This window comes from Phascolarctos cinereus, unplaced genomic scaffold, assembly GCF_003287225.1.
Source record: "Phascolarctos cinereus isolate Bilbo 61053 unplaced genomic scaffold, phaCin_HiC Scaffold_726;HRSCAF=1367, whole genome shotgun sequence".
NCBI lineage: Eukaryota > Metazoa > Chordata > Mammalia > Diprotodontia > Phascolarctidae > Phascolarctos > Phascolarctos cinereus.
In genome coordinates this window covers 210,274,630-210,288,023 of record NW_027556098.1, presented here as the reverse complement: position 1 = coordinate 210,288,023, position 13,394 = coordinate 210,274,630, and the positions used below count along the sequence as shown (strand labels likewise).

General features: G+C 39.6%; 1 protein-coding gene across 1 annotated transcript in view; it reads right to left on the bottom strand.

Annotated features, from left to right (window-relative positions):
* Positions 1–13,394, bottom strand: part of PDE11A (phosphodiesterase 11A) — a 473,077-nt gene that overhangs the window by 95,377 nt on the left and 364,306 nt on the right. Inside the window, 1 exon segment of the mRNA XM_020991048.2 lies at positions 9,484–9,593. Coding sequence (XP_020846707.2) covers positions 9,484–9,593 — 110 coding nt within the window.

Here is a 13,394-nt window from a genome sequence, read left to right as displayed (position 1 = left end):
CTCTCTCTCCTCATCTCTGCCTGTCGGCTTCCCTGGCATTCTTCAAGTCCCAGCTAAAATCTCACCTTTTACAGGAAGCCTTTCCAAATCTCCCTTAATTCTGGTGACTTTTTGCTATTGATTATCACATATTTATCCTGTTTGTATCTTGTTTTACATAGTTGTTTACATATTATCTCCCCCATCAGGTTATGAGCTCTTCAAGGGAAGGGTCCCATCTTTTGCTTTTCTTTGTATCCTCAGTGCTTAGCACAATGCCTGGCACAAAATAGGCACAATTTGTTGACTTAATCTGTGACTGACAGAAAGCAAGAATCATTGGCAGGAGATCTTTGTGTATAACTACATATAGCATGCATATACATATATGTGTGTGTGTGTGTGTGTGTGTATACATATGCATATGCATGTGTATATACATATATGTGTATGGGGGTGTGTGTGTGTATGTAAGTGTATTAACTCTTTTTACCACCAAGGACAGTAGACCTAGTGCATTTGGGTGATGATAGCACAGTTCTGGATGTGCTTATGGGAAAAGTGGAAATGGCATTAACAAAAACAAAGATTGGGGAAAGCAGGCATACTAGATTAAGCAAATCCTGAAGAGATTTTTGCTAAAAGAGTTATAGCTTTGAGAGTATTGAGGGATTGATTCTCAAAGTATCTGAGGAGGAAACAATATTAAAGACAAGGGAAAAAATCTTAAACCTTATTACTACAAAAAAAAAGGTGCCCAAGAGAGCATCAATAACCACTGACCCATCTATATAACAGTTGTAAGGATAATCTGCACATGCATAGAAACATGAGGGTATTAGGAAGGAAGAAGCAGTCTTTTATAAGTAATCTTCCACCGTGGAACCAATTTTAATCACACAACTGAAAGCTGTAGAGAACACAAGAGCCCACCATTGCATTGTTTGTTGACTATAAAAAAAAGTATTTGATTCAGTGAAACAAAATAGAGCCTTGAAGTCTTTCCTCTAATAACATGACTTTCCTCTAATAACATGTCTTTCATGCATCTATCAATATTAGGCAAGATTTCTTAAAAGGTATAATAACTTTATTTGATGACTCTTTGATCATTAATATCAAGGGAGGCATAAAATGAAGATATACATGGTTGCCAAAGTGAGTCTTCACCTCTGGCACAGACGAGATCCAGTGACAATACAGCAGAATGGTGTTTTTAGAGCATGTCCATATTGCCTATATTGGAGTTCCTCTGAGCGGCCTTTGGAGGAGGCTGCCCAGGTTACCTAAAAATGGAGGTCCTCTGTATCACCTAACACGTGAGTGGAGTTAGCTTCCTTTGATTGGCTGTCTGATGGGAACAGGCTACATCTTTAAAATTGGAGAGACTTAGACAACTGTCCTTTCTGTTTAGCACTCCTTTTTGCTGTGTCCAGAGGGTGAAGATCACAACTCACTCACAGCACAGGTGCAGTGAATGTACTGGAGGGGTTTATTTTGTTCTGTTTCATGCTTCCTTTTCCATTTCTGGTGCCGGTGGGGATACCCACTGGGTCAGAAAATTAGAACCAAGAGCCTTGGAGCCAGGACTCCAGGTGTCCTATTGAAGGTAACCAGGTCTGCAAGGAAGTCCAGAGGGTGCCTGCGACTTGAGACCAAAGGAAATCTTTGGATTTAGAACTGAGACCATTTGTACTGTAGGAAGCAAGCAAAGCTCTGAATCTTCTCTCTTTCCTTCCCCTAGTCTTGATGTGGTGCTAGGGGGAGGAAGTTAAGCCCCACATTTTGGGAAGTGAGTTTGCAAATTTGTGATTATTAACTTTCCAAGTAAATATTTCTTTGTAAAAGCCAATCTGACTGTTTGTGGCTAAATAAAACAAGGGTGCAAGGGACCCACACCTCAACTTGGGGAGTATCATGAGTGGGGGCTCGATCCATTTAGAGAGAACCTAGATCCCCTAAACAGTGGCACCAGAAAAACTTGGAGGAGGGGTATAAATGTAATATGCCTGGCTTTCCAGGAAGTGAGGAGCAGGGTAGTCGTTGTTACATAAATTAAAGTGGGAGTTCCTATAGATTATGAAGTCCTCCAATGTGCCAGTTTGCAGGTGACATTTTGCTGAGTGTATCAGGAAATAGAAAGAATATTGCATAACTTCCAAAATGCATTCTATGATCATTAAAAAGAGTTAAGCCTAACCATCCACACAGGAAAATAGAGTTGATAAAATATGGTAGTTTATCATACGCATATGATTGGTTGCCCTATATAGAGTTTTTCCACATGTGTATAAATAGTATTCCATGACTTACAGTCACACTATATCACCAGAAGAATATTGATATTAAAAAATACTAAAAGAGCTTTGTAATTTCACGAAGGCAACCTAACCTACTCTACTCCTGTTCACTTTTGGACCTAATTCATTGTCTATTTGCAGTGTCTATTGCCAACCTCTTTTAATACTCTGTATCTCCCTGAAATTAGAGCTTACGTTTTTAATACCAACATTCTTCAGATGATATATGGCTGTAAATCATGTTTGAAGAACTGAAGTTAGGGATCACCCAAAGGGCATTGAGGCCCATGGTGGGGGAGCAGGCTGCAACACATTACAAACAACAAATTATGAAAGAGAAATGGAGTAAAAGGGTGTCATCAGGATACATATATTTGAAGAAGATTATGGGCTGGTCACATGGCAAAAAAGAGGTATAATGGAGGGATAGCTTGAGTTCCTCAATAGTGTTTCTACATGAAGCCATATGAACTGGAGGAAGACCTCCAGCAGTTTGAGTGGACCTCCTCTGGGTGGACTTACAGAAGAATATGGACAAGGGTTGCAGAGACTTGCCTGGGTGAATTGTGATTTGCTTTGTTGGAGGCAACACCCACATTGATAAATCCACTTGAATATTTAAAATTTTAACCGAGTGGCTAGAAAGATGTGGTCTGCTATAGAGGATCATTTGAGAAAGAAACTTCATTCTTTTCTCATATTTTCATTAAGTATATCCTTGGTATGCACTTAAATGCATATGGATTAATAATTATTGACATTCTCATGATCAACTGGCATAGAGGAAAGAAGGTTTTGGAGTCAGGTGCTGTAGGTTCAAGTTCTGGTTCTGACATATCCTACCTATGCAACCCTGAGCAATTGGCTTCATTTCTTTGGGCTTCAGGTTCCTTACCAGGTTTGATTCTCCTCTTGTTTGATGCATTTGGGTAGAGTAGTAGAGAGGGCACTGTGCCTGGAGTCAGCAAGACCTGAGTTCAAATATGGATCCACATACTGACTATGTGGCTCCAGGCAAATCACTTAACCTCTATTTGCTTCAGTTTTCTCAACTGCAAAAACAGTGATAATGACAAGACCTATCTCCTTGTTGTAAAGATTAAATGACATCATGCTTGTAAAGAGATTATCACAGTGTCTGGCACATGTAGGTGCTACATAAGTTCCCTTTCCCTCCCTCCTCCCTGTAAAGTGAAGGGTTTGGACCAAACGATTTCTAAAGTCCCTGGGATACTAAAATTATCTCTGGCTTTTTCAATTCTTTTGGTATTTTCACTTTCCTAAGGCAGCTTGTAAAATGATCCCTTTTTGCTTTCAAGATTCTATCCCACAGAGTTCTTCAATTTTTGTTTATTTTTATACACACACACACACACACACACAGAGAGAGAGAGAGAGAGAGAGAGAGAGAGAGAGAGAGAGAGAGAGAGAGAGAGAGAGAGAGAGAGAGATAACACTGGCACATTCATTGACCAAATCTTATTCTGAATGTTTAAAGGTAAGTTTCTGAATGTGTGGTGTAATGAAAACAGTCAAGGGTCAAGAGACTATTGGGTTCAGCCCTCAGCCCAGAAACTCATTATATAGCCTAGAGAAAGCCATTTAAATTCTCTAAGCCTTAGTTTTCTCACCTCTAAAATGGGGGTGATAATGGTTCTAGCATAATCCATCCCTGAGGGTTGTTGTGAGGGTCAAATGAAATATCACAGGTGAAAGCCCTTGTATGAAATTTGGCATAATTATAATATATATACAACATGTAATACATATACATACAAACATGTTTCATACAGCTATATCACATGCATCTATAGTCCTATTCATGAAATGTATTGTTAATAAATTATTAGATTATGGAATACATTAAAGTTATTTTTCCCCTTGTGCAAAGGGGAAAAGCATCAGGGAAAAAATACTTAAAGAAAGGGAATTTTTAAAAAGTAAATGAAATGCTATACTTTCAGGCAGGCATCCCCTAAGCTTAGGGGGCTTAAGCAAATACGCAGGCAAAGAGAATAACTATGCAAAAGGAAGTGTATATCAGTGGCTTTCCTGGGGTGTGTGTATTCTTAAAAGAAGATGACTGAATGCAATATAGCGCCTGGCTTAAAACATTTGAGGAGGCAACTTAAAAGAGGAAAGACTATGAAATGTAATTATGAAATTGAGGACTGTTGGGAGGTGGAAGGGAATGGGATTGGACTGTCACAGCAGATTAATGTATACCAGTATTTCACTTCTGGGACGCAGCCTAAAGCGACAAGATGGGTTTTCATTCCCAAGAAATGAGTAGAAGAGATTATGCTAGAAATGAATAGAAGGAGTCTCCTAGGAGAATATACTACAAAGCTGCACCATACTGATATTTAATCATCAGGGGCAGCTGTAATAGAGAGGGGGCTGCCTGGGAAACATCATCCCTAGAGAAAACAGGGCAGAGGTGTATTAACAGAGCAATTTCAAAGGACCATGGTATTGCTGCCTTCACAAGAGTATTGATCATTCATTGCACTCACACCAATACTTAAAATTAAAGATAAAATATGAAAATGCAAAGGTTCATTCATCAGTGAGACTGAGGTAATACATCACATGTTATTAATAAAGTTACAACTCTCTTTTTATTGGGAATTTTAAACTTTTCATTGCAATTTGCACCCTGCTTAGCATTTTCAACAATTTCTTTATAGCCTGATATTAAAACGCTTTGTGTTGGTGCATTTAAATCCTTTCTTTCCAAACCACCCAAGAAGTAAAGATAATAAGGACAATGATTTCTCTTGGAGAAATGAGCTGAACACTGGCACATTCATTGACCAAATCTTATTCTAAATGTTAAAAAGAGTAAGTTTCTAAATGCATGGCATAATGAAAACAGCAAGAGACTGGGAGTCAAGAGACCACTGGGTTCAAGTCTCAGCTCAGAAACTCATTGTATAGCCTTCAGTATGCCATTTCATTTCTCTAAGCCTCAGTTTCCTCATCTATAAAATGGGGGTGATAAGGAGTCTTACATAATCCATTGCCAAGTGTTATTGTGAGGTCAAATGAAATATCACAGGTGAAAGCCCTTGGTAACTATGAAATTCTGCATAATTATAAGCTATAGTTATAGTGACCATTATAATTAATAGCATCCATTATAATTAATAGTGCCCATTATGGTTGAGGGGAAAAGACCAGAGTGTGGTGTGTCACTGTATGTCCTTAGTACAAAAATGACTCTAGTTGGTGCAAGGCTGTTGACAATTTTGTAAAGGGATAGAACTGAAAATGTGTGAGGTTAATATGACCACACTGAAAATACATCAGGTAACTTTATATTAAATACATAGTGCAGATCTCATACAGCGTGAGGACAGAATAGAAGCCTTCTACCAGCGCTTTTTTTCTTAAACTGTACCTGTGGTTTCATCTGTGCAGGGACCTCCCAATAATGAACTGCCTTTCCTAACGCACCTTATGTTCTTAGAGCGTCACTGAGATGTCATGTAGCATCACATGACCAGGAGGCATCAGTGGTGAGTCTTGGACCAAAGTCTTCCTGACAGAGGCCAGCTCTCCAGGTTACCCTGATATTTATTAAACATGCCAGGAGTTGGCTGATCTTGGGCAAATGACTTACCACCTCTAAGCCTCTGTTGCCTCATCTGTAAAATAAAGGGATTGTACCTAATGATCACTAAGATGCTGTCCATTTCTGTGCTGCTGTGACTCTAAGTCTTGGCCTGTGGGTATCAATAACAGCTCACTCACCTGTGGGTCACTTCTCTTTCTGCTAGCTGCAACTACCCAGAGCATGCCTGATAAAATGGCCGAGGAGAAGCCAACTCCGGTTTTACGAGGTCGTGCACCAAGGCCTATGAGCATTAGTGGGAGAGGGCGTCCCCAGGTCCTCACTCAGAGCCTATTTACTCGATGCACAATTCTAACACTTTTGGTTATTTTGCTTTCCTGGCCTGGGGCAGTTCATAAGAAGCCTATTATTAAGTAGTGGTTAAGATTGAGAGAGAGAGGAAAGAAAGGGGCGGGGAAGATTCCAAAAGCAGTTACGGTTACTGCTGCAAGAATAGCCTGACAGTGAGGGAGAAGATAGTATACCTATTTAAAAAAATAGAATAGAATACCTTAAAATAGACAGTCTAAGGCCATTCCTAATAGGGGCAAACTAAAAAACAAATCTTAATACTACCTGAGATTGTCACTGTGTCATAGCACAATATAATAACTGAGTCTCACAATTATATCCTAGAGTAAATTCTATTTAATAATAATGATAGCTAGCATTTATATAGTGCACTAAACTTTGCAACATACTTTATAAATATAATTTCATTTTATCCTCACAACAACCATAGTTGCTATTATTATCCCAATTTACAGATGAGAAAACTGAGGCAGGCAGAGGTTAAGTGACTTGCCTGGGTCACACAGCTAGTAAGTGTCTGAGGCTGGAATTGTACTCAGAGCTTCCTGACTTGAGTTCCAGTTCTAGATTGTGCCATCCACCTGCCAGAAACATTTCTGCATTGATTCGACATTTATCTTTGTACCTCTCTAGCACCCAGTGCAGCACAGTGACTGATAAACTTTTTTGTGTACTAAAAAATCATAATATTAGTACTGTATCCATGAATGACATGGATATGTATGACATACAAAATAATGAATAGGAATTCTTGGGCATGGGGTACAGAGAATGGTCTAATTGCAAGTACATTTTCACCAGAGGAGGAGGTGGCGTATTCCCAAGAGAATTTGACTTGCACCTCCACAGGAATTACAGGATGGGTAAGGAGGATACCATGGTGGCGGGTCTCCGACTCTGATGGCACTGAAGCAATTATGCCATGTGGTGACATGGGCCAGCAGATAATCATGAGGTGAGGTATAGGATAGCAATCTTTCTTGGAGAGAAAGCTTACCATTTAGGGAAGAAGGATGCCCCACTCCTACTCTAGAGAAAAGCCCCATTCATCCTGCACATTTAACAATAGTTAGCATTTATGTAATACATTAAGGTTTGCAAAGTGCTTTACAGATATTATGTCATCTGATCTTCACAATAGCAGATGTATGCTATTACTACCTCCATTTTTACAGATGAGCAAACTGAGGCACAGAGGTCAAGTGACTTGCCCAGGTCACACAGCCAGCTAACCAGTATGATTCCTATACGCAAGCAATTTCATTGTATATCCACCATAGTTAGCTGGTTACATATTAGTCAACCAGTATTCAATAGCTAGCTGACTATTTTGTACCTAGAAAGTCCTTGAATTTCTTGATTTCCCGATTCTTGTCAAGGGCACTACCCTCCTTCCAGTCACCTAGATTTGCAACTTCAAAGGCATCTTCCGCTTTCCCCTCTCGCTTACCCCACGCAACCGAAAAAAATCAGGTGCCAAGTCTTATTGTTTCTAACTCTCCATCTCTTGCATATATCCTCTTCTTTCTATTCCTATGCCCACATCCTGGTTTAGGCCCTCAGCCCATCTTGCCTGTCTGGCTCATCACCTCAAGTCTCTGCCTCAAATCCATCTACCACACAGCTGCCAACAAAAATTCTTCAAAGTGTAGGTCTATCTAGTATCTCATTACTCAAAACTTTCTCTAGGGTGTAACAAAAACTGTTTCTTTTGTCGTTTTAAACCTTTTCATAACTTGAGTTTTCCCCTGTATTTCCAGTCTTCTCATGTTATCCACCTCCTGCTCTCTCTCTCTAGACTGGCCTTATTGGCCTGTTTGTTCTTCCTCATACCTGACACTCCATTTCTCCTTCTGTGTCTTTGCTTTTCCCTGTGCTTGGAATGTTCTCTTTCCTTGCCTCTGCCTTCCAGAATCCCTAGCATTCTTCAAGATTCAGTGGAGGTACCATCTGCAGCAGGAGGCTTTTCCTGGTTCCCTCAGCTATCAGGGCTGGCTTGCGGCTCCTGCAAACACATTCCTCCTCCCAACTCTGGACATATTCACTGGCTGTCCCCTCATGCCTGCAATTCTCTCCCTTCTCATTTCTGCCTCCTAGTTTGTCTGGCTTCTCTCTCGTGTTCCAGTGAAAATCCCATGTCCTGTGTGAAGCCTTTCCTGATCCCCCTCAGTACTAGTGCCTTCCCTCTATTGATTATTTGTAATGTATCCTGAATATATCTTGTTTGTACTAGCAGGACCTGAATTCAAATGTGGCCTCAGACACACACTGGCTGTGTAACCTTGGGCAAGTCACTTAACCCTGTTGGCCTCAGTTTCCTCATTTATAAAATGAGCTGGAGAAGGAAATGGCAAACCACTCCAGTATCTTGGCCAAGAAAATCCCAGATGGAGTCATGAAGAGTCAGAGCCAAACAACTACAACAAAAATTTGCCTGCTGTTTCCCCCATTAGGCTGAGCTTTTTGAGAGCAGGAACTCTATTGATTATTTCATATTTATCCTGTCTATATCTTGTTTTACATAGTTGTTTACATATTCTCTCCCCAGTTAGGTTATGAGCTCTCCAAGGGCAGGGACTATCTCTTGTTTTTCCTTGTATCCCTTGCACACTGCCTGGTACCTAATAAGTACTTAAGTCACTTTATATGTACTTTATACTTAGATATTGCCTCCCCCATTAGAATGTAAGTTCCCTGAGGGTTGTAACTGCTTCTTGCTTTTTCTTTGTACCCTCAATGCTTAGCATAGTGCCTGGCATATAGTAAATACTTAATTAATGCTCATAATTTGACTGATTGATAGATCCTATAGATTCATACTGTAACAACTTGTACAGGCTACAAATACCACATAATAACAGATTTGTCCAAAAATGTCTATTAGGGAATGAAGGTATAGTTCACTTTATGTTCTTTCCTAAATATAATTTGATGCAGAATTCAATCCAGATTTTGAAGACAGGAAGAGTGGATTACAAGGAGCTCCTATGGCTGTACATTAGAAGAAAGAGGCTCTTTTAACAATTGAGCCTTGTATCTGACTGGGGTCAGTAGGGACAACCCAAATCAACAAGCGTGACACGAAGGGCAAATTTGCAATTAAAAAAGGAGTAGGGAATTATCAAGATGGATGGGTCCCCAAGATGCAGAAGCCAGAGCCCCTGTGGCCTTGGCCAAGGATGCAAGAAATGAATGTTCTTATTCTCCAGCACTCGTCACCTTTTGCTCTGAACAGAAGGGCAAATGCATTAAAATAGCAACAATTAGAACACTTACTTAGCTTGGAAGGCATTGTTGGTTCCCCTGTGGTCGAGGTCATGACATAGGCAGCCCACAATCACCGCTAAGATTTCCACCTCAGTCAAAATCTCCTGAAACCCAGCCGTCTGGGAAGAAGGGAAAAATGGCAACTGTAACTATTCAGAGCAGGAAGGATGGATAACGTTAGTCCGGTGAGTAACAATCAACTGTTTTTAGACCAGCATCATTTAAGGAAATGATTAACTGCCATCTACCATAAACTGCTGTAGGTTGGGTGGTCAGTCTAACAGCATCAGGTCCCTGCAGTGATCAATTACTTCCCTGTCACATTTACCCATGCCCCAAAACCAAGACAAGGCATGTGGTCTGTGTGTGTGTGTGTGTGTGTGTGTGTGTGTGAGTGTGTAAGAGAGACAAACCAAGGTAATAAAGGGAAGGAGAGTCCACATAAGAATTTTGACTCCTTAAGACAAAAAAAGCTTCCTTGCCAGTTAAAACAAGAATAAAGCAAAGTTCTAGAACAAAGCATATTCTATTGTTATTAAAATTTAATGATAAGTTACTGTAGTATTGAGTAGTAAAGAAAAAAAGATTAATTTAGATGTGAATGCTATTGGATAAATGGGTGCCTTTAGATGACAGCTGGAGAAGCTAAGATATTTAGTATTAAGAGAAAAATGTTGATCATTAGCTATGAGGAAAAAAATAGAAGGTATTCAAGCCACGAATATATTGAAAAGGATAATTTATAGGCCACAAATTCTCCCTCAAAGTCCTCCTCCCAGGCCTCATGAAGACATTGGGCTTTCAGAGTCTCTCCTAGCAGAGTGTAAGTTCTGTTAGGTGTTACTTACATGTAACAGCTTCAGGTATCTGACTAGGGATGGACTTCCATTCAAGGATGAAGGCTCATCACCAGACGCCTGGGGTTAGGGGTAGGAAATAAGCATTCATATACCACCTACTACATGCTAGGCACTGTGAGGTAGGTGCTATTATTATCCTCATTTTACAGTTGAGGAAACTGAGGCAGAAAGATGCTAAATGACTTGCCCAGGGTCACAGCCAGTAAGTATCTAAGACCAGATTTGAACTCAGGTCTTCCTGACTCAAGGTGCCACCAGCTGCCTCTGCGATGAATTGTTTTGACCAAAGCAACCCACGAAGATGACCTTCTTCTAAGACATGAAGGGGTTGTGATCTGCATTGGTGGATTGGTTTACACTCTGAAGAAGTCACAGATTGGGGCAGTTAGGTGGTACAGTGGATAGAGCACTACGCTAAGTACCAGAAATGATTTCCCTAAAACAATAAAAACCCTCTGGTTTTGAGGCCTTATGCTTCCATCATCCGTTGTTCTTTATTGGATTGTACAGTTAAAAAAATTGACTGAAGAACTAGATTCTACATTTCAAAATGCATGCAGCTTGATTAGTAGTTTAAATGAGGATTTTAATAATTACTGTAGAGTCTGTTTGCATGCTTTAATAATTATCTATGCAATCTGTCCATGCTAAAATTTGACTCCCATTGCCATGACTTGACTCTCAATCCAGAATTGTTCTGTGGGTTTAGGACTTTCGTAGACTAGAGGAAGGGACACCTAGGTGACACAGTGGATAGAATGCTAGACCTGGAGACAGGAAGATTCATCTTTCGGAGCTCAAATCCAGCCTCAGACACGTACTAGCTATGTGACTCTGGGCAAGTCACTTAATCCTGTTGACCTGTTTCCTCATCTATAAAATTAGCTGCAGAAGGAAATGGCAAACTACTTCAATATCTTTGCCAGGAAAATCCCAAATGGGGTCACGAAGAATTGGACACAACTGAAAAACGACTGAACAAGAGTCTAGAAGACATTCCAAAGAAGTTAATCTGAGGGAGCTATCAAATGTGGAATACTTTACTTGTGATTTCATATAGGAAGTGAAACAAAAATTTAAAAATAGAGCTATAGAAAGGATTTGCTTGTGAAATGATAGAAATAATAATAACATTAATTAACAATTTTAAGGTCTACAAAGTGCTTCCCCTATTCATATCTGTGAGGTAGATGCAATACTACAACAGGTATTATTCCCATTTTACAGGTAGAGAAACTGAGGCACAGGAAGGTTAGCTGACCCAAAGTCCCATAACTGCTAAGTGGCAAAGCCAAAGTTTGCGCTTAGGTCATTTGACCCTAAGTCAGTGTTGTGTTTTTTTTCTTACTTCTTTAAGAATTTATATGCTATGCCATTTGGTGCATATATGTTTAGTAATGATATTACTTCATTGTCTATGGTACCTTTTAGCCAGGATGTAATTTCCTTCCTTTAAGTCAGTGTTCTTATTACTGTACTATGCTATTGGCTGTAAACTATATGACAAGGAGGAATATATTTTTTCCCTAGTCTGGCCATCAATTCCTAGGTAATTCACCATGGAGAAATTTCCACTTCTTTGGTGACTGTTTGTCTTTGACCACCATTCTGGGAAAGCCCCAGCCACCATACCTCACTTCATTCCCTGCTCTCTGGCCATAGATTCCTTGACAATCCTCTTGTTCCTGGATGAAGTGTATCAATCTACTCCCCTTCAGCCTGACTCATATCCCTGCAACTTTCTGGACCCAAGTGCCCCTCCCTGGCTTTGTGTGCCATCTCCTCCATTTGAATTTAAGTTCCTAAGGGTAGGGACTATCTTTGTTTATATATTTGCATCCCTTATAATTAACACAGTGCTTGATTCTGGTTGTTCCATCTTTTTTTTTTAAGTCATTCAACTCCCTGTCACCCCATTTGGGATTTTCTTGGCAAGGATACTGGAATAATTTGCCATTTCCTTCTTCAGATCACTTTACAGATGAGGAAACTGAGGCAAACAGGGTTAAATGACTTTCCCAGGCTCATAGTAAGTGCTTACTAAATGCTTTTTTTTCCAATTCATTCATTCATTCCATTCATTTCAAATTTACTGATACTTAACTAATGTCAAGGGACAGGTATCACTAGAAACAGGAAAACTGATTAACAGCTTAAATAGAAATTAAAAAAAAATCTAAAGTCATTCTTTGTATGGCAAATCAAAATCTTAATTCATCACCAGGTTAAAAGGTCATTAGATTTTTAAAAAAATAGAACATATTTTTCTACCAATTTGTCCAGCTATAATTTTGGTTAAAAATCCATTATCTTATCTTAAAGGGCATAAACTATGCCATAAAATATATTGAAAAGCAGCACGTTGTCTAGAAGAGGGAGCAAATGATCATAGCTGATATTTATAATGTGCTTTAAGTTTGCAAAGCACTTTACACACATTATCTCAGTTATGCCTCCTAACAAATCTGTGTATGACACTAAAGCCAATGTCATAATAGACTCCTAGAGCAAGAGGTGAGTAGCTTCCTCCTCATTATTATTGCTATTATTATATTATGGACCAGGCCTCTGCCTTTAAGCGGGGAGGGGAGGGAAGGAGGACTAGCTAAGCCATTATAGGATGGGTGGTCATTTTTTTCTCTTCTTGAAGCTCTCCAGGGATGGAGGCTTCTCTTGTTCTCATTCCATTGTTTTATCATTTTCAAATAAATGAGATCCTGCATCCAGGCAAAATCTCTCTGACTTTCAGTTAAACCCTTTTGCTCTTGATTGGCTCTCTGTGGATGAGAGAAAGGACTGTGCAGCATTTTCCTTGTGATAAACCTTTTGTACACTTAGATTCAGTAATTAAGTCACCTCTTATGTTTTTCTCTTTCCTCGGTTTAACAGCCTTAAAGCTTTTGATCTTTTTTCGCCATCCTTATTTCTCATCTTTTCAATCATTTTTCCCCTTTTGCTGTATTTTAGAATAAGACTAGAGGTCAGAATGATTCCAGGAACCTAAAATTCTATTCACTTCAACAAACTCCTAATAATGTGTTTTCAACATTGAGCTAGGTA